General features: G+C 39.7%; 1 protein-coding gene across 2 annotated transcripts in view; it reads left to right on the plus strand.

Moving 5' to 3' along the window:
* The first annotated feature begins 2,976 nt into the window (after positions 1 to 2,976).
* The window catches only part of KLHL4 (kelch like family member 4), a 36,960-nt gene continuing 12,608 nt past the window's right edge, over positions 2,977 to 27,328 (plus strand). Inside the window, exons 1-5 of one of the 2 annotated variants that reach the window (XM_033072444.2) lie at positions 2,977 to 4,075; positions 21,796 to 21,966; positions 22,389 to 22,525; positions 23,614 to 23,810; positions 26,640 to 26,852. In XM_033072444.2, the coding sequence (XP_032928335.1) occupies positions 3,654 to 4,075; positions 21,796 to 21,966; positions 22,389 to 22,525; positions 23,614 to 23,810; positions 26,640 to 26,852 (1,140 nt within the window). In that variant the 5' untranslated portion in view covers positions 2,977 to 3,653. The remainder of the gene's footprint in view (positions 4,076 to 21,795; positions 21,967 to 22,388; positions 22,526 to 23,613; positions 23,811 to 26,639; positions 26,853 to 27,328) is intronic. The other variant, XM_033072443.2, reaches the window with a different exon arrangement.

Below are 27,328 nucleotides of genomic sequence, written 5' to 3' on the forward strand. Positions count from 1 at the left end.
AAAAATGTCTTCAAAAATATGAGAAAACATTCTTCAATTTTTGTGCTCATCTTGCTTTTTGGTTGTCTCATTCAGCCTATGCAGATTTTTGACTCAGTTACCTGGCACTGAAGAACTCTGCTCCAAAGCTATCCTTGACTTAAGTAAAAAATTCAATTTTTTTATGGTGTGTCTCATATCCAGCAAAGAACTACTTTATCAGCTCTGGCTACTAACCTAATCCTTGCAATACTCCTGGTCTCAGACTCCACACGGGGTATTTTTCTGGGGTATTTTACAAGGAAGGTGGATGATTCCTCCCCACTGCAGTGGATCTCACTTTCCCTGAGGAAGGAGATGCCCCAACCTGTCCTGGCAGCTTCCTCCCACCTCCCTGCCCATCCTTACAAGTTTTTCTTACATTTCCTCAGTTTTTCCCATGGCTCAACAGCTGCCTGCTTTCCCCAGCCTGACCCTGCTCTCTGCCTCTCTCCCATCAGGTACCTGCAGGCAGCAGGAAAATGCCCCTGAGCCTTTTCCTCCTAAGGTTGAACAGCTCCTGCTGCAGCTGCCTCTCCTCATCCATCACATCCTCCAGCTGCCTCTTGGTGGCCCTGGCTGGACTTGCTGTAGCCCTAGAAAATCCTGTTCTTTGGAGATTTCCAGCCATGAGTGCAAAAAATTATTGCTGTGATGTGGTTATTCATCTAAATGAGACCATTAGGGATAGTAACAATAGAAAAATCTTCTCTCTTTTCTCATTTAGCAGTTTAAACCCAATCAGAGATGCACCTATAAGTATGTGAGAGATTCAGAAAGGATCACACAGAAGTAAAAACTCATTGCATTCAGGTTCAGTGGAAGGTATTTTCTCACCAGAAGATAAATGTAAATGGTGAAAAGCAGGTACCTGGCATTCACCTGTTCCAGGGTTATACATATATATGCCCCACTTCCAATAATTTCAGGCTATAAAATCAATTATATTGACCTGGTACAGCACATTGAATTTTTAGCTAGCACATTAACAAGCTCTGTAAAAAAATAATCTCCTTACACCCCACCTGAAACATATTCTGTGCTGACTCAAGCTGACTTTCTGAGCAAGATGGTTTCTTCAGCAAATGCCCAGCCTGACTATTTTAATTTTAGCTAGATTCACTATATCTGCTAAAACATGTCCTGAGTTAGCAGGAACAGGAGTAATTCACAGGCAGAAGTGCTGCTTGTACATTCCCCAGTAAAATGGAAGGAATATCTGATATCTCAGAGCAAAAGAGATTTAAGGGAAGAAAACTGACAGAAGCTTTGTGACACAGTGGAAAAATATGGATTAAATGTATTGGAGCTGTTGCTAAGAGGAGCTGACAGAGCTGCTGAGATAGCTCAATGACCTGATTAAAGAGTAGCAAGAAACTGTGTTCTCTGTCCACCTCTACAAGGTTTCATCATAAATTATTTCATTGACTTGGTGTATAGAGACTCCTGAAAGAGATGTCAAATTGCTATGTAGGCAATCCTCAGCAATATGCACAGATACCACTAAGTCTTACTCCTTGTGTGAAATTGAAAAGAAAAATATCTTTAGGTGTGCAGGCTGAAACTGAGAAGTCAAGAAACATTATTCTGAATATTATATACTTGTAATGCAAGAAAAAATACCTGAAACACTTGGGTCTCCAGAAAGTTTTAGATTGCTGTGAAAGGTCATTATTAAAGTGTGAAAACATCTTTATCTGACTTCTGGATATACAATAATCTCTCTTGTGAGTGCCCAGCCTTTTCACTGATCCACTTGCTGTCTATAAATCTTTTAATATCCCTGAATTTTGGTAGCATCTTTATTAGCTCATATCCTCAATAAGCTTGACTTGAACCTCCTTATTAAATGTGATTTATTACACCTTCTTCTTAATGTGACTTATTAGAAGTTGAATAAGTTTTCTAGCTCCTCTCTATTCCTAGAACATCTCAAAGGAAATCTTGTTAATGTACATTTAACTGCAACAGCTCAGCCTCAGTGTTCTCTATAGCAACAAATATGCACTGGCTACGTCTGTCAAATCTTCCCTCAGCTTCTTCCTTTCTGCCTTTTATGGCCAAGCCTTCCACACAGGTTTGCTTTTGTGCAAAGCCTTTCCCTCTGTGGATCTAGATAGGAAAAGATCTTTCAATTATTTTGATGAGTTCTTCACTCATCCTGTAGTTTCTCCCACATGCATCCAGTCCATGATGCTGCACGTCCTTTGCTTGAATTCCATGAACAGGAGAGGAGCAGGAGAGCCCAGCATAAAAACTGGTAATTCCTTAGTCCTATCCTCCCATTTTGCTTTTTCTTCTTTTTTTTGTTTTCTTAAACTCTACTTCACATTTCCTTGCAGTATTATGTGCAGTCCAGAAGAATAAAAAACAGGTTTTATTTGAAGGGTCAATGTCCCATCATAGAATTTAGATTAAAAAAAAGAAGAAAAATTCACAGAAAATACAGAGAAAAATGAAACTAATGTCAGAAGGTCTGAGAGCAGAGATGTGTTAGAGAGGGGTCCTCTCTGAATCATGTTCTACTGACTTTGTGTTCGAGTTTTTTCTATTTCTGCACACTGCTTACATTGGATAGACCATCAGCAGCCAACCTGGGAAAACATAACAATAAAAAAAAAATCCAGTCCATTCATTTCTTTTCAATTTGCACATGAAAACATTCTGTGTGCATTATTTCAAACCACACAGGGAACAGTTCCCACAGCCCTCCCTGGTAACCAGGGGATGGGAGTGGAAACATCTCCCCGTTAAATTTGCTGAAAACGCGTTAACAGCGCACGCTATCAAAAGAAAGAAAAGAAAGGTGTTTTCAAAAAAAACACCCCACGAGTGTCTCACTGTCCGTGAGAAATCAAGAGCAGGATGGGAAAGGCTGTTTACACAGGCACTTAGCCAGGAAAGTGTGTTTTGCACAGATCCAGCCATTCAGGGAGCACATCTCCGATTTTCCTGAGCTGCCTGCATCTCTCCTCCTAGCCCTGCAATTCTACTGAGAAATCCATGTGCAGGTGAGCAAACCTGCTCCTGCAGCATCATTCAGAGCCTGCCTCTCCTTTAGGTGAGTGCTACCACACCGAGGCCATTTGTAGGAATTTTACACAGCAAGACAAACAAACGCAGAGCATTCAGGAGACGCGTGAGCTGCGGGAATCGCCACCAAAAACCCTCCCGAGAGCATCCTCACTAATTTCCCCCGTGAAAAGCAGCGCTGCTAATTAGCAGGATTGATGAGAGAGACAGACAGAAAGTCTTGTCACTTTATTTGTGCATCCCGAGCATCATGTGAGCCGGGCTATAAAGGGGAGGGCTTGGCTGGAGCTGCTCTGAGAGCCCGGCAGCTGCCGGCTGCTCTGCGCTCTTCCCCGGGCTAAGCTGATTTACTTGTTCGAGCTCTGACCTCATCATCCTGTCAGCATGGATTCCCACCTATACAGCGAGCACATCGCGGCGTGTTAACGGAGAGAGGGGGAGAGCGCTGCCGCTGTTTGTTCTTTTGTTGCCTTTTCTTAAGAGGAGAAACAGAAGAGATAACAAAGAATCCATTTCCTTCCTAAAAGAATAGGCTTTTTTTCCTTTTTTTCCTTTTTTTTTTTTTTTTTTTAAATCTGAAAAATAATAATTAAAAAAAAACCATGTCAGTCTCAGGGAAGAAAGAGTTTGATGTGAAGCAGATCCTGAGGCTCCGCTGGAGATGGTTCAGCCACCCCTCGCAAGGCTCCGCCGGCTCCGGGGGCTGCCACCAGCAGGAAGGCTTCGAGCACAGGGGCACCCCGGTGCAGAACAGGCTCAAGAGCCACTCTCGGGACAGGAATGGGCTGAAGAAGAACAGCAGCCCCGTTCACCACAACATCCTGGCGCCCGTGCCCGGCCCCACGCCGGTGCATCAGCGCTCGCTGCACAGCTGGCAGCAGCAGCAGAACCTCATCGAGCAGCTGCGCCCCTGCGAGAGCAGCCCCAAGGGCAGCACGGAGGAAAACTCCAAACAGGACCCCAGCAAAGCCACGCAGGAGCTGCAGATGGTCACTGAGCAAAATGCAGAGGAATCTGCAGAGAGGTAGGAGTTTTAAAGTCTGCGCTTGGAAAGGCAGACTTGTTTCTGAGTTATTCCCTAAGAGTGTCTTTGTTTTTAGGCAGAGCTCCTTGCTGCATTAATCTCACTTTCTGTGTGTGCACACCCACACTCAGACGAGAAGGAACACTTCTGCATCAGGAAAATGAGCAGAAACATTGTCATGAGATTTTGATCTTTGCTTAAGGTACATCATCCCATAACTCTTCCATATGCATAAAATCTGCCACTTTGTCAAATTTGCTCTATCAACATTCACAGCATATCAATTTCTTCTCTTGATTGATGATGTGTGAGTGCAATGAAAAAAGGAGCTCCTGACACCCTGTCCTCCTCCTGACTTTATCAATGGGTGCAACTTTGACAAATGGGAGCTGCTGGAGGTGCACGGGCTCTGGGGTTGCCATTGATCTCTCAAATTCCTCACTGATTTTCTTTTACTGTCTTCCTGGCAAGTAAAATTAACCTTGAACTAAGTGGAAAGGAAGCATCATTCTTTGCTTTTTTCAAAGGTTTGTTAGAAAGCCCAGTACTTTCACTGCTTATTTAGTATGCTAAGACAAATATTTTCTTCAAGGTCAGGTGAAAAAGCATTACAGCTATGAGAGCTTAAAGATGTAAGCACAAAAGAAGAGCTATTTATAAGTTGTGAATAACAAAGAATACAATATTAACAACACTAATTTAATTAAGTTTTTTAATGTTTTCTTTTTCAAAACTCATGTCAGTGTTTTTAGCTTATCCAGCAAAGGTTTACCCCACCTTTCCCCTTCTTGGACTCTAATCATTTATGATATGATTATTTGCACCATTTGATGAGATTGCTATCAGTCTTTGGACAGAATTTAAATGTATTACATTGCATTTAAATACAAATTTATCTTACTTGAAGTTACAGTTCTCTCAGTAAAAACCAAGCTGACAGCTTGCATATTTTTAGCAGTTATTATTTTTCAAGTTGTGCATCTGCTGTGGGGAGCATCTGCAGATGGAGCAGCAAAAACTGCATTCCAAAATGTCACTTGGAAAGCAGTCCCAGTAGTCAGCAGGTACCAGATAAAATCATGGCAGGATAAAAGCTCTGGGGAAGGACTGTGGCAGTTCTGAGTGTTTCCAGGGGCACTGGTTTGGAATGGGGAACCAGCAGACCCTTAGCACACTGTTTCAAATGATAGTACGCATTTCCTGAAAGAAAGGTGATTTTAGACACACCTTAGAAGGCAAATTGATTTAATTTGAAGAAAAATAAGGAGTACTTATTCAACCAAATAAGATTTTACACCATGTGAAGAAGGGGGTAAAAAAAAAGCTAAATCAGTTCAATTTGGGATTAATAAACCACTACCTTCTAAAATAAGATGTGACATTCTCTCCAGCTATATATAAAGTTTCTGTTAAGACCCCCTGAAGTTTTGTACCTTCATATCCATTCCAATCTAAGTTCTGCTCTTGAGCAGTTTAAAGTTGCATCTTTCAGGATAGTTTTGGCACTGCATATATCATACATTGTTATAGTCAAATAAGTGGTTTCTTTAAGATATCAGTAAGAGCCATCATTGCATGTTGTAGATTAAAATCTATTTTAGCATACATCTAAAAAGATGAATTGGTAATAGATTGTTTATGAAGTGATTCATGACTATGAGTTTCTCTATAATTAAAATTGATTTCAAGAAAATAAAACTGACCATTAAGGAAAATATAACTCAAGTTTCTTAAACATGTATCAACAGAACCATTAAGTAAAACCCTGTTCCCTTCCCCTACATCATCCAGCACAGGCCACACATTAATTAATACATTAATTGGCTGGGTAGAAATGAGACACTGAGAAGAAATAAGGATAAGCAGCCCTATGTCTACATCTACCTAAATCTAGGATGTAGATATCGATATCTGGATATATTTTCAACTCTTCACAACCATGTCTCATCTTTGAAATCATGCCTTTCAATCATTCCAGGCCTCCTTTTCCTTTGGAAATCCCAGGCACCCCCAGCCAATGGTGATCACTGGGCTCTGCTGGTGATTAACAGGTGAAATTCAGTATTTGCAGGATCCCCTGAGCCCACGTCCTCCCACTGCTAAAACCACCACAACAGGAGCTGTACAGGTATTGCAACCAAATTTCACATCCACACCTGAGACAAAGACAAATTTGCCTTTCAGACCACTAAAGCACCACAAAGCACCTGTCTCCAAAGCAGTGGATTTTCCTCTGCCTGGAGAAGTCCCATTTTTAGATGGATCTAAGGCAGGACTCTGCTGAGTGTCACATGGACATCCAAAATAGGAGGAGAGAGAATCTGGCCAATACCCTGAGCAGAACATGAAAGCAGCTTCTATTAATTTAATGTTTCCCGTGGAAAACTCAGGACTGAATGCTGTCAGTGAGGGACAGAGAGCATCCTGAGGTTTGACAAAATAAGAGTTGGTTATTGAGGAGCAAAATTAAATAATAAAGTTCCAAACAACAGTTCCATATAGAATACACGATCATCAATGTGCTTATTTCTGTTTTCTTCAATCCATTTTGGTATTCCTGTCCCCAAATTAAAAATGTGCAAGACTTAAAGAAACCCTTCTGACCCACAGGCTTGCTCCTGAATTATATCCCATGACAAGTGACAAAGTAAATGAGGCTCAAGTGAACTAAAACTCATTAATTTTGTCCTAACCATAACCAGTTAATGTGTGACCAACCAATACATTCTGGGCCATAAAGAAATGGTTTATTGGCACAAGGGTAAGGAAAGGCTCTCAGCATCCTGGGACTGTCTGGTCCAGAGTTGCTCAGGGAACCTGCTCAGACAGGAACATCTGAAATGATGAGCCTTGACCTGCTGCTCTAAGATCCTTGTGGAAGTTACATCTATTGTTTGGGAGAAGATGAACAGTGGACAATCTGTATTTACTGAGCTCACCTGATTCTCACCAGTCTGCTCCTTGAATGAGGACTGGGACCTCTTCATGGGTGAAAAAAAGAAACCAGCTAAATTCTGCCTAGCCACCAAGATTTTTATTTGTGGAGTGAATCCCTCAATAGAGCATTTTCTGGTATTACTGGGGTGAGCAGCAAAATAAACCTGTGCAGTATGGCCATGCCAAGGGAGAGCAAACACCTGCAGAGATGTCAAATTTGGCTTAAGGGGGAGCTGAAGTGAGCTCTGTAAGAACCATGGAAATAAATAATCTCAGCAGGCAGGGCTGGGGGCAGCTGAGCACTGGAGCTGTTCAGGACATCTCTGATCTGTCCTGGCTGGAATCTGGAGAGGTTCAGGCTCCTCTGCCAGGGGGACCAGGAAGCATTTCCATTTTTTCCAAAATAGTGGTGAGGCAGTGGTGCAGAGCCATCAGCACACACTGGGAGGATTTGTTAGATTTTGACAGTCAACAGAAACTTTGTGTGCACCCCATGAACACCTGTGTGCACACAGACTGACAAACCACTGAAGCCTCCTAAAAAGAAGAATTTTGATATTTAATTACTTTGATTACTTCCCTTAAAAACTTCTGGAGTCACAGGTAATTGACTTCTCCACGAGAGCACAGTGCCCAGCATTTATTACCATCATGCCACATTACCCCATCCATCCCTGCATGCCTGCCAGGTTTCTATTCCACAATTGTGCTATTGCAGACCATGTGTGCTGCTTAAGTACTTCCTAGCTGCCCAAAGGCACTTAGATTTCAATGGCAAATGGAGCATCCATTCATTATTTTTCAACTCTGCATTTTTTTTCTAATTATGTGGCTGAAAAATTGCTGACAAACTCTAGCTTGGGACAAATTCTAGTTTTGCTAAGGACAAATGCTTTCTAATTTCCCACATGAGACAAAATGTATTTGTAATTAATTTTAATGTAATCTTTTGATGTTGTAATCCAAACAGTCATTACTGATGCACATGGAAACAGATACTTGGGAGGTTTATCCTCCCAAAGGCAATCCTTTTCTGTGGTGGCTATTTTTGATGTTCAGCTATTTTGATAGTTGTGTTAAGACTTAAAAATTCACATTTTTTTTGGTGTTGGCAGACATATGGCAATAACTATCAGACTATTTTCTTCACTGTCTCTGACAAACACATAAACACACACACGTGTACATGGATATTTCAGAGGTTGTCTGCTCTCTGAGAGTTTTCCTTTGAGTTCTGCTTTTACCTCCAGTAGCTGATGACAGCCTTGGCTCCCATTCCACTGTGAAATAAAGAAAAAGAAAGCAGGTGAAAAATTCAAAATGTCATTAATTTTCCTAGTGAAAACAGAACTTATGAGTTATTCCGTGAAACCACTGGTCAAACCAGATTGAGAGAACTTCACTGTGAGGGAAGTTCTGAGCAACCAAATGAACAGTGGGGCACAGGAATGACTGAGGATGGATGCCAAGGCAGCAGCAAAAGGGAGGATGTGATGTGCCCTGTGCAGAGGGGGGATAAAGGGGGGAACATCACCCTCTGCTTGCCTGTCATGGGTAAGAATTCAGTTCCATGAACAATCTCTGATGCCCAAGGTGAAGTTTAGAAAAGACAATTCCTAATGTCACATCATGGCAGTCGATATTTTTAAAAGAATCACTCCAATTTTGTTTTCACTGAACTTCCAGCATTTGGAAAAAAAACTTTAAAAAAACCCTTCAGTTTAACAAATAAGTATTTCAGAAGCATGGTGAAGAATGCTGGACATGCAGTCACACAGCATTTCCATCCTCCTGGGACAAAGCTGGACCAGCAAGGTTTAGCTGCTTGTCTCCAGTACAATTTAAGCTCATTAATGCCTTGGACTTTCCCCATCAGTGTAGGTAGCACATTGTTCTCCTCATTCTTCTTATTGCCACACTTTTCTTCTTCACACCCTTTGCTTATATTTGAAAATTGCTGTAAGTCCAAAGAGCAGCAACCCTTGCAGTCTTGTCTCAGAATTCTATCCTGGCATCTCTATTTCACTGCTGCCCTGCCTGTCTGGAGCTCAGTGGGCAGAGCTGGATGTGCTCCTGCTGGAGCCTGGCAGCTCTGGGGTTCCTTCTGTGTCATTCCTGATCAAATCTGGGCAGCTCTGGGGAGAGCTGGGTTCCTTCTGTGTCATCCTGATCAAATCTGTTTGAATGTCCTCAGTAGTTGTTTTTCTTTTACCAGCAACGTGGTGCTCATGCCTGCCTTGTGATTCATGTGGAGCTCCTGCCTCTGTAGCAGGGACCTGTTCCCAAACCATCTGTACATTCTTGCAGTTATTTGTTCCTAAAACCAGGACTTTGCATAAATTCCATCTTGTGTTTACCAGATAATGTCTCCAGCTGGCTGAGCTGTATTCAGTTCTGATTTTAGAGCCCTGATTTAGTGATTTCCTGTTCAGTTCTGATCCAATACCCCCCATACCTGCAGCTCTTCTCAGCTGGGCACGATCTCCAATTGTAATATATAACACCAAAGATTTATCTTTATTTTTTCAAGTAATTTAGAAAATTTATGAGAAGTTACAGAGGGACTTCATTGCTGAGTTCCTTAGGAACCCAGTTTGATTTACCTTCCTATTTGTCAGTGAACCATCTATAATTTAATAGCATGATTTCAAACCAGTTTGTTCCAAAATGGGTTACTCCAGACAGTCCTTGAGGTTGAACTTTGCACTGATATAACACACTGAAAAATAATATTCTCATATTCAAGGTACACATGACAACCATTTCTTTGCTGTTCTCCATAATTTCTAGTAAAACCTGTAAATGAGGCACTTCAGTTTACTTTGACATGTTATTCTTGGCAAATTCTTGCTGACTTAAGTTTTATTTCTAAGTGCTTAGAAATAATAATTATATGAATTTTACACTGTATAATTTGGCAAGAAGTAGCGACAAGGAAATTATGTTTGTGTCTTGTGAAGAATATTTCAGTTTTTTAATAACATTTATAACAATTGAATATCAATTCCAGCAGTACATTTTAAAAAGATGATTTTCTGCAAGCCTGCAATGGATAAACAAAATGCTTCCATGTTACCTCAGGGACAAACAAAAACTAATTTTCTACTAACAATGATCTTTAGCTAAAGGTCAAAATGAGAGTTTAAAACTGGATTGTTCAAGATGTTTGCAGCTGATTTGAGAGGAGTCAGAAGTGGCAGCATTTTATGGAAATTCACTCACAACTGGTTGAAATATGGTAGCTGGGGGTAACCAGGAAAATTTGCTATCTAAGGTTTGCTAAGTGTGGAAATTCTAGAGAGTTATAGTAAGTGGTATCTGACACAGGATGAAAATCTAAGAGGAAAATCACCTTTTATTCCAGCAGCTGATAATTCACAGAGAGGAACAGAGCTTTTGAGGCCAGGTGCACTGAGCAGTGACCAGTGGATTAATTCTGACCAAACAAATGCTGTGACTTCATACAGGAGCTCCTGGTACAGAAATTAGAACCAAAATGTCTCAAAGGCATCCTTGGGATGCATTCCTACTCTCACCTTCCATTATGACATCTTCTGAAGAACTTGAAAAAGCAAAAATATGGTGAAGTGGGTTGAACCAGTTATTGAAGATGAAAGGAATGAGTAGAACTGTATTTTGAAATTAATTGTATATTCACCCTGTGGAAGGCTTAGAGTTTTTTTTTTAATAGCTAGATAAATAAAATTATAAGAAAATTTAAGCTGAAATGAGCTCTAGATATTATCAAGTCTAACCCTGTCTACCCATCAAGAAGTTTATAATAAGAAATAATCTGAGTTACTAGAAAACACACAATATTTTACAGGCCTACATTTAACAAGCCTAGCTTTCAAAGATGAATTATTACAGGCAAGGGAAAAAATACCATTTAATAGTAATTTAAGAATCTAGGACAATTCCAGTCATTTCAAAACAATTTTTTTATGATTCAATTATCTTCTCATTTTCACTCCACAGAGCTTGCTCTCAGCAAAGACAGCTGTTAAATGACTTTTTAAAGAGTTATTTCTGTTCTTAAAATCACTTCTTAATGTCTCCAGAAAAAGGAGATGATTAAACACATGTGCCCAGTGCAGAGCAGTTTTTACAGACACACTGAGATTATGCAGCTGAAAGATCAACAAGAAATCAGATGGTTGCTGAAACATTCTGGGAAAAGGGGGAGAAGGTTTTGCTTGGTTTCAGAGTTACAGCCAGACAGGATTCCAAAAGAAAAAAAAAATAATATTTATTTTCACCCTTGGTTTGTGGCTGAATTGTTTACTTTGGAATAATGTAATGAGGAAAATTATTAAAATCCTACATTTAAAAAAGTAAGGAATTTGTTTGTTATAATCAAGCAGCTAAATGTGCCCAATTAAACAAGACCAGTTTGGTTTAGCTCCTTTCATTCTGCTAGAATAAAATAGTTCTCTGATGTATTTAGAGAATGTTATATCAGGCAATTAAATAAGACTGTGGCTCACTTGTTGTGCACCTGTTGGTGTGCAAGGAAAAAGAATTAAAAAGTGAAGCTGAAGAACTGTTGGGATTCACAGAAAGAGCTGAAGAGAAGTACAGGATATAAACCTACAGAAAATAATCTCCAAAACAAAGTCATAACAAATTTATTCCTCTGTGACACCAGATTCCCCCTCAGTGACCCCAACACAAACACAACACTGGCAATTCCCACCCTGCTGTGACAGCAAACCTGCTCCCAGACCCCCTCCTTCCCTCCCTTTCCAAGCCAATGTTTAAGAGTCAAAACTCAATTCAAAGCAAATTAAAATAGCTAGAACAAGACCAGAGAGCCTGGCTCCTTACAAAAATTCTGCCCATCCAATAATTCTTAGCTTAAAATGTCTTTGATTTCATTGTAGTGATTGTTTCCATCCTGTGTGACAAGTCAGGATATTTCACTGAAACCTGTCTGCTGCTCACAGGGAGCAAGAAGATAACCAAAAGTATTTAAAGGAACATCCTGCCTTCATTTCAGGTTCAAATATATGCTAGAGCATTTAAATTAATACAGTTTCAGTGTTTTGTCAGGAAACAGGCACTGTATTCTCATGCTGTGTCTCAGGATAAAGTTTGCCTCCTCACATTCTCCACTAAAACCCTTTTAGGCCAAACAAACATTTTTAGTGGAAAAGAAAGCAAGAGGTGATGCCTGGCCTTTCCTTCAGTTTTGTTGTCCATATTGTGAAAACCTTGGAACAAGAATCTAGATTTTTTACCTGGATATTAACATTTGATTTCATCAAATTCAAGCTCTCTCAGCCTAAATTTTTAACCTCATGACTAGGATCTGAAAATCAATATATGAGCTATGTCTCAGATGTGTTGCCTGCTTCCTTTGCTGCCCCAGAGCCATCAGCCAGGTTCTGGGTTTCACAGTTCACTCCTGTAAAAGAGCATTTTCCTGGTGGCACAACAGGACCTGAGCAGGGTTTTCAAACCCCCAGATTTGCCTGCAAGCAGCTTTGCAAAGCACAGAGGAATTCATGTACACCACAATTGATTCATTACCTTTCAGAGTTGCAGGTTATCTTCTCATTATACTGACATCACAGTGTGCTAGGACTTCCCATTACAATAAACAGACACCAATAGACTTCCAATAAAATGTTTTGAACACCAAACCAAGGCAATACATTGGAGAAGGTGGACAGCCCTGTCACCATTTGCCATGCTTCAGTTTACCTGATAAGTTACAAGTCAAGAGGAAAGGAGGCATTCTGGCCAAAATGAGCATTTTCAAACCCTGTTCATTTTAATAGAAGTTGAGAAAATGAAGAACCTTTTTGAACTGGGCAAATAGGCCTTGATTTAAATGGAAATTGTGAGCAAGCCTCTAAGAAATCCTAGGAGTTGGAGAAAAGCTATTTTAAGCTATTACATATGGTTTGAGTTGCTAGGGAAACCTCTTGTACAGTGTTCACTTAGCACAGATGCTCAGGGAAGCTCTGTCTCCATGTCAGACCATTTCAGAACGCTGCAGAATGGGAAGAAATAGAGATGCACTTACACACACACCACACATGCAGGCAATAACACCTCAGTAATTTTATCTTAGTCATGTTCCACATCTTTGGTGGGAGCTTGTTCTCTCTGCCACGATCACCAGATTGAAAACTCTGATTCCAGTCTGAGAATATTTGTTCAGTATTGAATATGACCTTCAGTTTTGATCCATTTGGTTTCATGTTTTAGACATTCTCTTTTTTTGTAGAGCAGGAGCTTTGCCTTTGTAATTTACTCAGTGAAAAGGCAAAGGAGAGAGGCTGGTTCTGATGCCACCATTTCTGGCCACCCCTTAGAGCAGGGCAGAAAAATAAATAAATCCTCTGAACAAAACCTGGGGGGCTCTATCATGTTTACAACAGATATATATTGATCATTCAAAGATGAAAATGCTGGCTCTGGGTCGTGACTCTCATTACTGTCTCACAAAAGTCACTCACAGAAAATTCTCTCCAGCTCATCATTCAGTTTATGGAAAACTGCACCTAAAGGCAGGAATTCCCTCCTTGTGCCATCCCTGTCAGAATGTGCAGTGCTTAGGATGGAATTCTGACCTTTCTGTCTCAGATGCCTGACCCGGTAAAACCCCCAGCAGAGCAGCCTGTCACAGGGGATTTAGGAGCAGAGCAAGACAATTCCTGGGAAGTTCCAGCCTGGTGATCCTGCAGGACCAGGCTGTTCAACCAGCACACCCTGAACTGGTGACAGGAGCACAGACAGGACAAGACTGCAAGTCACCACTAATTTCTTTTGCCTTAATTTGTTTCATTCACTTAAAGGATTCCCAATTTCTGCTAAAAAAAAAGATGTAGAGTGGCTAGGAGGTACAAATGCCAGTAAGGCTGCTCTGGAGGAAGGTCCCATGGGATGCCACAAAGCAGGAGAGCTCAAATGTGCCTCTCACTCCCTCATTCAAATGGAGCCAAATTATTCCTGAGCTGTTGAAAGTTTCCTTACGCTTGGTGTTAAAGTGAATCCAAACCTGACTTTAACACAATTAATAACGTAATAAAGTCAGGACTGGACAGACAATATTTGTTTTAATCAGTGCAATAAAATCACTGTGTTATTTTTTGTGTAACCACATTGAAATGCAAATTTGCCTCTCTTCAGCCTAGTGAATACTACTGGCACTCCAGGAAAAAGACCTGCCATAATAATAATAATAATATAAACAATATTTTCCACAATTCATATCTGTTACACACTTTTACCCTTTCTTTGTTCTTCTTTTGATTTAATGTGCTGCATTTATTTAGATTTCATGTTTTTATGCCGATTAAATCACAGTGAATGAGGCTGACACAGACCCTGACCTGTTGGAGCAAATTATCACTATTATCTGTCCAGATAAATGCCAAGTCACTAATGGCATTGAGAGGACAGGTTCTATTAAGCCAGCTTGTCAGAAATACTGTTAAATACACTTGATACTGTCAAATTAAAGCAGACCTAATGTTCTGTCTGTAGAGGTTGTTCATACAGTTCTCTCTCTGTCCCACAAAGGTGCTGTGGGCTCATGAGCAGAGGTTTCCCACTAAGGAATCTCTGTAAGGTGCTGCCTCAACCTCCTTCTTTTCTGAGCAAGCAGAGGAGATGCTCAGTGGGTGTTCATTTCTGCCATTAGCAAAGATGTACATCATAATAATGCTAAAATATTCCTCAGGTGTTAAAAAGTGCAAGTCAATGCCCAAAGGTAAGAACAGCAGATAAAGCACAACACCCTACATAACTGATAACATTCAAAATTCCTTCCAGTAAATAGGGAAGGGCATTCACAATATGCTGGTTTGGTTGTACTGACTTGAAAGAAAATGCCCTCAATGAGCCAGAAATGAATAGAGCAGGTTAAGTTATTTGAATTCCTTTCCAGTCCTAGGTTTGAGTTATATTTTCTGACACAGAAGCTCAGAAGATAACAGCTGGCTGGAGAGTGCTTTGCTATCAGCATATCTGTACCTAGGGACACAGAAATATTTGGCTTTAACACAGGGAAACTCTCTCAGGGTGTAATTGCACAATTAAGAGAAGGAGAGAATTGATCACAGATAAATTTAGGTGGCTTACAAAACCTTCAATCAGAATATAAAACTTCAGCCTACTTCTCATCTGTGATTTCTACCCAGAACTTTATTCACATCCTCTGTCCCTCATTTCTAATAAATCTGTAATTATGACAGGGCACTCTGGCTAAATAAGTTAAAAATCACAGTTTTTGTCCCCACTGCAGTAGTGTTTAGCTTTGAATGAGGTATCCAGCAGATCATCTGAATCAGGTCAGGAGATATTTTGGAACAAGCCTGGAGATTTTTACGTGACTGGGGGTGTCTCATATTGCAAAATGAAATTTGAAGTGGTGCCTTCATCTAGGGGATCATGTTTCACTTGAATGGGAAAATGGGATAAGTCTTGCTGTTAGTTAGGATCCAGACAAATGTAGGAAAGGAAAATTGTAAAAAATGAAATGGTCATGAGAAGACTGTGAATAGTGCACCTTTGCCTCTGATGAAAAACAGAAAAGAAGTGAGGAGCACGTAGGAAGGCATTATGGTATTATGGTTTCAGTTTTAATAAATCAAGGTATCTTAAAAAAATCTCCCAGCAGGATCCACATCTGATGAGCTGCACGGCTCAGATTGGAATGGGCAGGGATAATTGCTATTGAGACTCTGCCTTTTCAAAGCTCTGCTCACTGGAGGCACAACCACTTCACATTTGGTTTTTTCTTGTACTGGTATCTCCCTTTGCTCCTCTTTGCTCCACTTTTTCCAGCAATAGTCAAAAGGAACAGCAAAAAGCAAAGACTTCTTCCCCTCACTCTCTCCCATCAAGAATCTTTCTGAGAAGTGCTTCATGAAGGAGCAAACATGAAGTTAATTAGTTTCATTTGGCAATAGCTTTGCTTGGAGTGAAAACCATTCTTTTTGCCATTGGCCTGTATTTTGTTTTCTATGTCCTCTAAAGAAAAATGCCACAGGCTCAGATCCAGCATTAAACCATTATTTCTCATTTTGTACACTCTGACAGCTCGAAATCGTGGTATATCATGCCTTCTGGTCACATAATTTTTTGTTCTTTAGAAAGATTAGCTCTTGCTCCCAGGATGTTGAGTAAGAAGTGCTCATCCTCCCTGAGTTTCTCCTTCAGTTTTAATTTCTCTCCAACACAACCATGTGAGTTTGTAATTCATACATTGCAGTGACCACTTGGCATTACCAGAAGAAAGGATAACTTTAAAATGATAATATATAAAATACTCCTATCCTTTCACCTGAAAGGTTTCACTCAGTTACTCTTTATTGCACAATTTAAATGAATGCAGTGTTAATTCTCCTGGAGGATAATGTTCTTGAATGGTGATTTAAAGTGGCATTAATTGAAATGATTTGTCTGAGACACTTCATCCCTGAACATAGACACATTTCTATTAAATAAAACACTCAGGCTGTGCAGGCAGTGCTCTCTCCAGGATGATTAGATATCGCTTCAGCTCCAATTTCCATGCCACAGAAATCTGTGTTTTTGTCATGCATTAGAATGTTTTTAGCAAAGTTTCATGTTCAGATTAGTTCTGTACCAGGTAGAGAACCATTAGAAGCTCCTTTCTATGGACATAGGATTATTCAATTTCTTAATTATCTGCATAAAACAAACAGTGAGCATAAAACTCTTCTGTAGACATGAGATCTTTCAACAGCAGAAAAAGTAGAAAAAGATCAATAATCAAGAGAGTTCACACACTAACCTGCAGAGACTGCAAAATAATTTTGTAATTCCTCTGTTAAAAAATAACAACTATACAATTTGCAAAGGGAAACAGCTTACTGAGGGGAGTGTTTGGGTGGACTCATCTTTGTTCCTCAAAATTGTGATGTGGCCACAGCTGAGAGAAGGCACAAAGGGCTCAGGAGCTCTGACTTTGGTGCAAGCTTCCATTTTCCACTGGAATTACCCCAACAAAACCCTGATTTCTATTCCTAGGAGGATTTAAAATATCATAGCCTGAACTCATCCTGATATGAATCATGATGACATCTGTCTGTACATTGTCATGTCTGGGGGAAGCACAAGACTCAAACTGGCACTGAAAAACTGGTTCCAGTGTTTTGCAGTTAATAATATGCACATTTACACTTGTAATCCCAAATGGGAAAAGTTATTTTAGCTAACACTGGCTGAGAGAAGTGGCAGGTTTATATTAACCCTAGCAATAAAAAATTGCTAAAAGCAGGCAGTTTCAAGAGCTCCAAGCTCTAAAGGAATTGCTAGAGCTTTCAGTTTAGTTGGGAAGGCAGGAGCTTCTCCATTAACTGAAATAAATTATAAATTTTGATGACTTATCTCTTCATTAGTACATAATTTTCTATCGTTATTATAACCTTGTGTTAATGTTACAACCTCAACAGTCACCAGCAATTTCCCATACTCTTCTAGGACAAATGTTGTTGCACATACACTAAAAACTTCACAATAAAGAATGAAAAATAAAGATGCCTGCAGCAGGAATTTCAAGGCAGAGCCTGGGACAGTTACTGCTGTGCTACAATTTTATCAGCATCAATTAATACAAGCACATCAAGTTTATCATTGTTTTATCTGTGTTCAGAAATGTCTTCCTAACTGAAATATTTTCTATTCTCAGCCAGCTGCTGGGGTTTAGCTGTGACAGATGCTGTGATTTTTGTGGGAAAAGAGTTTTCTCAGCAGCCCCATGCAGAGGGGCAGAGCTCACAGGGCTGGGCAGGACGGAGCTGTCTGGGGAAAGGGGCTGAGCTGCACTTCTCTTAAACCAGCAAAAATAAAAGAGAGAAAAGAAAAATGATGAGCTGCCCTGGAAGTGTTGCTGCACAAACAAACTGAACTGGTGGAGCTGCAGTTTTGCCTTGGCACAGAGCTGAGATCCATGGGGCCCCTCACTGGTCCCAGTTTGCTGGTGGGATTTACAGAGCACAGGGAAGGACACCCCAAATTTAAATCTCTGAGTGGCACCAATAACTGAACTTGGTTAAACTGAATTTCACAAATATTAGCATCTTGAATAGGTACATTCAACAAACACCTGTGAAATGTTCACCATAAAAATGTTAATGACAGCCTCATCAACACCAACAAAATTAAAATATTTTAATAAATCACCTTGTTTTCATACAATATTATGCTTCTAAGCTTCCTTATCATCAGGTTTGCTTCCTGGTTTTGGCCACAGGCACACTGAATGAAGTTTAATAAAACACTGAATTTTAAAAAGGACATGGCAAATAAATGGCATTTATGTGTTATTGCATTTAATTAAATAATGAGGAAATCTGGATTTATCCTTTATATACTGATTAATGAAGAGTGCTCTGCTGATTAATGTGAAGAGCTCTTCATTATGACAGAAAATAAATTTAACATAATTCAGAAATTTAAATAATTTTAGGCCTAGAATGAATCACAAAACTCATGACATCAATTCTGATTACAGAAAAGATGGAATTTTACCTCCACACACCATTTTTGAGTCCTGGCTTTACTAGGATCCAGTACAACCTTGCTGTTACCTGTCATTTCCTCCCCTGTGTTTCATTCAGGCAATTATTTGAACAGAGATCTAAGCAGCTCTTTGAAAAGTAAAAATTTCTCTAAAGTTTAATGAGGACAAGGGTGAAGATCCCTCTCTAAATTCAAAATCAGTTCCCAAAAACCTTTTTGCCTTGCTGTGAAATACCCACAAGAACAATTAAATACTGATAACAATTAAACCCTCTTTCTAGCACGCCAAAATGATGGAGCAGCAGCAGGAGCAGGATTTGCCTGCAATGTCTCAGCACCTTGTCTGCCTTTGGAACTGAATCCCTGACAGATTTCAAGCATGGCTAAACACATTATTCATATCTCTTGTATTTATTGCACTTCAAACCTGCCATCCCAGCTCGATTTTGAAAATGTCATGTGAAATAGTGTCAGAAGCTATCCAAAAGGCGAGATGACTTCTGACAATTCATGTTTTTCTCCCAGTAAGCTTTGGTACCATGAAAAAAAAAGAATAAAATACAATGTTCTGACATGATTCACTATGACCAACCACGCTGGTTGGTATTTATGGCCCTCTTATCACTGAGACTCTTAATGCTTTTTGATTATTTCTTCAAGTTTTTAGTTTGTATTGTCTGTCTGTTTCAAAATTCCATGTTTCTTTTAACATATGGGGCCATATTTTGACTATCCTTCACAAATCCTTTACAAGAAAACTCTGGGATCATTTCAGTTGGCTCTCTACCTAAAATGAAATTCATAGAACTCAGCGATTTGGGAATAATTTAAATACAGATTTGTCTCTCCAGGCTAATCCATGTTTTAAGCCATTATTAGGAATGCTAATTACAGCTCCTCATCCCAGTGAACACCAACACAAAGGTGACATGAAACAATTTGGGTTCTTGATTCTTCTGACCAAATAATTGATATTTTCCTTCCTGACTAATGCACTTTTGGAAACTTTTATTCCTGCATACTCAGCTTTTGTTTGTCCAAACTTGTGGACATTTTATAGGAATAAATTTTTATCTGTGCTACACCCTCAGCATCCTCTGCCAGGATTCCACATCAGACTCCAGGGTTTTTCCGTGACTCCTTCCTTTAGGGCATTTTCATCTCTGACTTCTTTAGTTCATCATTACCCAGCACCACACTCTGAAGGTCAATATTTGAGTCTGACAGTCATACACCAAGGAAAATATATAAATATTTATCTTTGAATTTAATTTTTCCCCTCCATAATATATCTACCATTTTGAATCAACTGCTAAAGATAAACCAGAAATTATATTATTAATTTTAATGGAGAACTTGCTTTTGCTTCCAGTATTTTTCAGTCTCTGAAGACCTTTGCCTTTGAAATAATTAATTATATTAATAGTTTTTATGCTGTAGTCAAATGTGACTCCACTAAACTTCTGAAAAAAGTACCCAAGACTCAATGAAATAATTAGAATTTCACTCCCTTGGAAATGATTCTCTAGCCACAAATAAATACATGCTCTGGGGAATTATTTATTCCACACAGCCAGTACTGTCTATTTACAATAGAGATGGTTGAGTATTATTTGAGTTTTTTCTGCAAACATCAAGGCTAAGTGCAATGTACAACACTTAGAGTGGATATATTGAATCTAAAAAAAAGATATTTTCAAAAAACAATTTTCTGGAAAACATTAAAGGATACTTAAGGGGTAAATAGCAAAACATTCCAAAGTATGAATTTGGCATCCAGTAGCTGATACAAAACTAATGAGCTTATAATCCAATTTTGCAGCTTTGTCATTGTCTCTGAAGCATTGAAAGAAAACAAATAAAAAAGTGGAGTCATTAAACACACTGAGACAAATTCATTTTTGTAAGTCCTAAATGACAAAGGAAACACATTAGAGGAGAACTTGGTTTTCCCCTTTTCCTTTAAAACTAAACTAAGCTGAGCTAAAATGGATTTGAAATTGTAATAAAGACAGTAATGTTTTGCAGAGGGGTTGGAAAACTGCTGTGGCTCAATTGAATATTACATTATAATTTGATTTCTAATTATTTCCCTTGAATTCTATGAGCTATATAATGAGGTATGCTCGTTGAAGATGCATGATCTAACATCTCTATTTTCTGATACTACCAATTCAACTTACCCTTTTTTATTTCTCTGTTTTCTGGACTAGATGCTAAATTGTGGATGGAATCCAATATTCTGCTAAATTTAATACGCTAATTTCATGAAGAGATCTCTCCTAATCATTTACAAATTTGCATTAACAATATCAAAGACAACCAGGAAATTGAGTCAACCAGCTGTCATTATTTCCCTGTTGGGCTTGGAAATTTAAAACAATATGATATTAAACAGAGAAGATGTTTTTCTAAATAATTTTTAGCTAAAGAAGTGCTAAATATTGCAGCATTTTCAAACTTTGTGATATACATTTATAGCAATACATTGTTATTTACTAGAAACAGATTAATAGAAAAATAAAGAATTTTCTAAGGAAGTGTCAGAAAGGTGTTGCAATCCACATCAAAATCCATATTTAAAGGCTGTAAGGAATGATGTTTCAAAACAACAATATGTGTTTTCTACAAGTGGGAAAGATAACAGAATTCTGGAGTGGGAGGAATAAATTTATATGGTACATTTCTGTGACAGGCAGAGAAATTAATTTGTCTCCATTATTTGCATTCAGATTTTAAAGGCCATGCAATGTACAGGTTCCATGAGCTTTTAATTTGGAAATTTCTCTAGAATTTTATGGTACTCATTAAATTGTCTTCAGATTCATTACTACTGAGTCAAGTAATTTAATGGACAAATAAAGAAGAGATCAGAAATAAAACCTGAAGATGTAATATCCAACATTTCATACCATATGAGGTATTTTAGCCATCAGTGTGATAGGAAAGTGGGGTTTTTTAAGGATTCTGTTTGTGGGTGCTCAGGAGGCTGCATTTATCAGCCCAGTGCTGTGCAAACAATCCATCCACTCCAAACTGATGGGAGCAGACAAATCAGTAGCACCACATCACTGCAGTGAAATACAGTTTACATGCAGGTTTATGAATGAAAACTTCTAAATATCAAGAGAAAAAGCTGGAGCAAGGCACGGTAAGACCAGGATCGTGTGACTTTTATAATTTTAACAATTTCTGTGCTGCCTTTTGAACAAAAATCAGTGTAATTAGCATTTATAATGTATTTCTAACACTGTGCTCATCCCTGCCTCTGTCCCTGGCAGGCTGTCCACCACCAGCAGCTCTCTGGGGATGAGCACCAATGGCTCTGACGAGTATTTCCAGTCCACGAACCACGCGGAGCAAACCTTCCGTAAAATGGAGAATTACCTGCAGCAGAAGCAGCTCTGTGATGTGCTCCTCATCGCTGGTGACCAAAAGATTCCAGCCCACAGGTACAGCTCCTTTAAGCCTGAATTGTCCAAAAAATTCAATTCATGAGTACCCTGGTTGGTTATGAATGAAGAGTTACTATAATTAGGGCCCCAGCTGATGTGGAATAAAACCACGTGATTAATCTTTCATATCTATTATTTTAAACACAATGAAATTCAAATGCAAACCACTGGCACTGTCCACCCTCTCTTCTTGCTGCTGTCAAACTACAGCAAAGAAAATCTGCCCAGATAAGCACTCTGGGAGAAAATTAGATTACTAATTACTCTTTTAACTTCACTGCTCGCTGCTGTAAGATTTGAGTCCTGTACTAATCATTTCCGTTGTACACACAATTGCTAACGCCACAGCGCTGGATTTTCTGCCTGGTGTTGAGCTGATGAGGTAATTTGCTGTCCTGCTGCCCCTGCCTCCCCTGCAGGCTGGTTCTCAGCGCAGTTTCTGATTACTTTGCTGCGATGTTCACCAGCGACGTGCGGGAAGCGAAGCAGGAGGAGATCAAGATGGAAGGAGTGGAGCCCGAGGCGCTGAAGGCGCTGGTGCACTATGCCTACACAGGTAACCCTGCCCCACAGCTGCTCCTCCTGGCATCCAGGGTGGCCCCCACAATACTTTTTAGGGTTCCCAGATATCAGGGCAAAAGTGGCAAAATGAAAGAAGAGCGGTATGACGACCGCGATCAACAACATAAAACAATTTAATAATAATGGAAGTAAATGTGAGACGAGGCCCAAAAATCCAAATGCAGTGACCAAGGGGACAAGGAGGAGCCAGTGGTCAAAGACAAAGATAAAGGGAGGTCCAGGGTATAAATATGGGGCAAGAGAGAGGGTGGAGTTGAGGTTAGGACCCAATGGGTACAGGGAAAGGTGGTGCAGAGGTGGAATAAGGGGTGGTGAACTGGGTGGAACATTCCATCAGCTGAGGGGATACAAGAAAGGGAGAACATTCTAGGAATTGTGAGTGGTGATAATTATCTAGGAAATGAGGGTTAGGAATATGTATGAGGTATTAACATAGGCAATCCCATAACTCTTTGGAACTCGTTTTCTGGGGTCACCACAGCTTAAAGAAATGTCTCCTAGGTTTAGGGTTGGGTATAATTCTTCTTCAGTGATGGATGCCTGACCTTGAATACTGGTCAGGCTGACTGCCACACTCCCCAGCTTCTCACACTGAAGTTCTGCTCATGGAAATATTATATGTATTGTTTTTGTTCATTAATAGATGAATTTTCATGCTCTGGGTTGGAAGGGAGTTTAATAAACATCCACCTCCATCCTTGACACCTTCCACAAGACCAGGTTACTCAGAGCCCTGTTTTGGGAAAGCTTTTTACCCCAATCACTATTTTCTTTTTATCCTTTTTTACAATCCAGATGGGGTCTAAAGCTGTTAAAGTTCCAATAAAAATGTCCCAATCGTTATATTCAAAATCCCCCAAATCCTGTAAGTTAAACTATCTTTAAGTTTAAAGAATCCTTCATCAAGATAGGAAAATGAATTAATAAATTTGTGAACTAGAGTGTTTTCTTTTTCAGAGAACAGCCAAAGAGCAATGAACTTTTAAATAATGAAAATACAAGGGAAATTACTTATATTTTTTTTTCTTTTTTTTTTTTTTTTCCTAACTGAAATCCGCCCAGGTATCCTGGAGTTAAAGGAAGACACTATAGAGAGTTTGCTGGCTGCTGCGTGCCTCCTGCAGCTGTCCCAGGTGATTGAGGTGTGCTGCAACTTCCTGATGAAGCAGCTGCACCCTTCCAACTGCCTGGGGATCCGCTCCTTCGGGGACGCCCAGGGCTGCACCGAGCTCCTCAAGGTGGCCCACACCTACACCATGGTAAGGGCAGTGCCTTGGCAGCCACAAACACACACAGAAATACTCACTCCTGCTGTCCCCCATCTCAGAGTTTTGCCTTGTGGAAAGTTGTCCTCAGTTAAATTTGCGTTATAGTGGTACCTGCTCGTGCCAAAAAATGTAACAGAGCCTTAACACGGCTCGTGGCCAGGGACAAACAGCACTGGGCCATCCCTATGCCTTTGATTCCACACAAAGAAAATCCTAAAGCTGATTTTAAGGTGAGACACGCATTAAAAGAGTCAAAATAAAGAACGTATTGGAAAGATTTGGAATGCTAAAAAGAAGCACGTCCCTGACTGGAACATAATCCTCCTCTGGCTCCAAGCTAGAAATGAATATTCACAGCATGGGAAACAGAGAAGTGAGATAACTTGCTATGAAACCAAATTAAGGGATGAATATTCAGGGCAACACAATGTGCTATCACAGCTTAAAACACAAAAAGAATGGCAACTGCTACAGCTAAACAGATATAAAAAGAACCACTGTTAGGAGACCCATGGCAGCTTGATGCTTGGAATATTAGTGGAGGATGTTTAGAGGCTTCATAATGCTGAGAACACTCCAGCAAGGAATTGTGCCTGTCCACTGGTGAGGGTGAGGGGGCACTGCCTGTGCTCCCCCTCTCACAGCAGTGAATGGTTCAGCAGCAATTACATCCCCTTTACATTTCACTGCTTGAAATGGGGCATTCAAGATAGAGATTTGCTCAGCCTGTATTAAACAGAGTTGTCCTTGCTGTTCCAAACCTTTTCATACTCATCCAAAATCAGGAAATCCCCCTCTGCTGTTGCCTCTTTCCTCCCACCAGTGTGAGAGCGTGGGGGGCAGCTTCAGGCTTTTAAAATTGTGGTTCAGATTTCTGCAAAACTGAAATAAAATCATATGGTTGGATTTATGATTTTACGACAGTAAGAGATTTTGAGACAATAAACAACAAAGAGATTATGACAATAATTTTTGTTTATATATTTTTTTAAACTATTTGAATCCTGCAGTCTTTCCCAGGAGTTAAACCTTTATTATTTTTTTAAATGTGTCACAGATTTGAGAGTTGAGTCATTAAGAACTTCCTAAAATGAAGGACCATGATGACTCTATGACACTGGGCATAAGTTTTATACTATTTTCCTTGAAAACAACTTCTAGCACCTCTGGAACCACCTCCTGTTCTTGCATGGAGCAGACTGAAAATGCTGCCATGAAACAGGACCTGGACCATAAACTCACTCACCACCTTTGCTACTGACAGATTAGAAAGAAAAGAGGAAACCTGCACCTCTGAAATAAAATTCTGCTTCAAACCCTTGCAGTGACATAACAAAAAACCTTTAGAGAACAGGAGATCACAACAATGCATAAACACATAAAAATTGTGGAGGAGATAAGTAAAGAATTCAGGTTTGTTTCATGTTGGTGAAAATGTGTGACTTAGGACAAAGACCAGAAAGTTCTGTAAATACAGAGCCCATTACATTTTCAGATGTGCTGTAAACACCAGATCCATTCAATAAAACCAGACACAATGGGGACCTTCCCCTTCAATACTTTGGCCACTGAGGCAGGGTATTAACAGTTTCCTGCCTGGTGTCTTTTCGTGCAGATAGAGCTCATTCTGATAAACAACTTGAGCTATATTTGTAACTAGAAGTGGACTGGCCTTCCTGTCCCTGTTCTCTGAATGTCACAAATATTAAAGCAGGATATGCATAACAGACCAAAGTTGACATCTCCTTTAATCACTGATACTTCAGTTTTTGCATCCTGGTTACATTTGAAAGGAGGTACAGAAAGTGAAGAAACTGCTGAAAACAAACAATAAAATATCAGTTACTAAAATTTCTTCAACTGCCCTATTTCAATCTGGTTCCTCAAGAAGATATATTAATTCTAGGTACAGAAATAAAAATTCTGTTTCAAATGCAGTCATGAATCCCTACAAGCATCTCTTTGCAAGTAACGTAACCCCTTCTCTCTCTTCACAAAATTTCTTTTTCCTTTGGAATTTGATAGGGAAAGAGATAATATATATTTGATACCATATATATTGATATTGATATTGATATTGATATTGATATTGTTGTAACTCGATTATACAATTTTTTTAAAATGAAAAATAATTCTATGAATGACTCCAGGTATTTAATACATGTGGTAACTTTTGGAGTTGGGGAGTTTTATCACAGCAGTAAGGCTGAGAACCCTTCATTGGGATTTGTCCAACTTTGTATTGCCCAAATAGTGCTGTTAGAAAAGTGAGCTGAATTTCCTTTGCTGTATTTTCTGTATTTGTATTTTCTGCCCTAGGAGCAGAGTTACACAGCCAACAGCTGGCACAGCTCATTGCAAAAGGATTGGAAGGTTTCTGTGTAATTGGCTCAAAACCTTTAAATCTGCAGCAGTAGGAACACATTTTATTTGAATACCCACTTGGCATTTCTAAAATGCACATTACATCTTCACATGGTATTTCTACCCAGTGCTAAGATCACACTGATGAACAGAAGTGCCAGTGGCAAATCCCTAAGCCAGGACAGGCTGACAAGAAGCCTGACAAAGACATCTGCAGCATGGTGGTGTGCAGATGAGCATTACTGCTCAGTTCTGCAAGGGCAGGCCAGCAAAAAGCAACCCAAACCTGTCTTGAATGGTAGGAGGACATTCAGTGATCTTTAGAATATCCACAGCATGTCCCTGTATTGTGGAACTGAACAGGAATGAAATATTCACAAAGCCCACATCACTTAAGAAAAAGCTATTTCTACCTGTGAAAATCACCAGTGCACTGAAATCTCCTTTTATTTTTAGGAACACTTCATAGAAGTAATAAAAAACCAGGAATTTCTTTTGCTCCCAGCTAATGAAATTGCCAAGCTCTTGTCTAGTGACGACATCAACGTGCCGGACGAAGAGGCAATTTTCCAGGCCCTGATGATGTGGGTGAGGCACGACCTCCAAAACCGACAGAGGGACCTGGGGATGCTCCTGTCCTACATCAGACTGCCCCTGCTGCCACCCCAGGTAGGATGCCAGGGCTGGCAGGGAGCTCTGCCAGCTGAAGGGCTTGCCTTGAGCATCCTGCAGGCAGAGAGAAGAGTTTTGTGGGAAAGGGTCTGGTTTGGACTGGAAATTATTGGTATTTTTCACCCTTTAATTTTTTTTAATGATATAGTATATATCTTCATTTTTTAAAAACACACATGAAAATCAATCTCCCAGTGTCAGTGTAATTACCAAGCTCAGAATTACCTCTAGAAAATGTCAGTCTATTCCAAAAGCCAAGTGCTCCTTTGTTGGTTTGCAATACCTCTCCTCTAATAGCACAGCAATTTAGATACCATGCAAAGATATTTCTTTAGATTTACCAAACTGCAGGACAGATAAGCCACAATGCTTTTTTCTTCATTGACATGAAAAGAAGACAAATATAAAAGGGCCTAAATTATTGCTGGCAATTCTGAGCAGAGACATTACTTGTCCCTTTATTCTGAAAAAGA

The sequence above is a fragment of the Catharus ustulatus genome, chromosome 14 (assembly GCF_009819885.2).
Source record: "Catharus ustulatus isolate bCatUst1 chromosome 14, bCatUst1.pri.v2, whole genome shotgun sequence".
NCBI classification, from domain to species: Eukaryota; Metazoa; Chordata; class Aves; order Passeriformes; family Turdidae; genus Catharus; species Catharus ustulatus.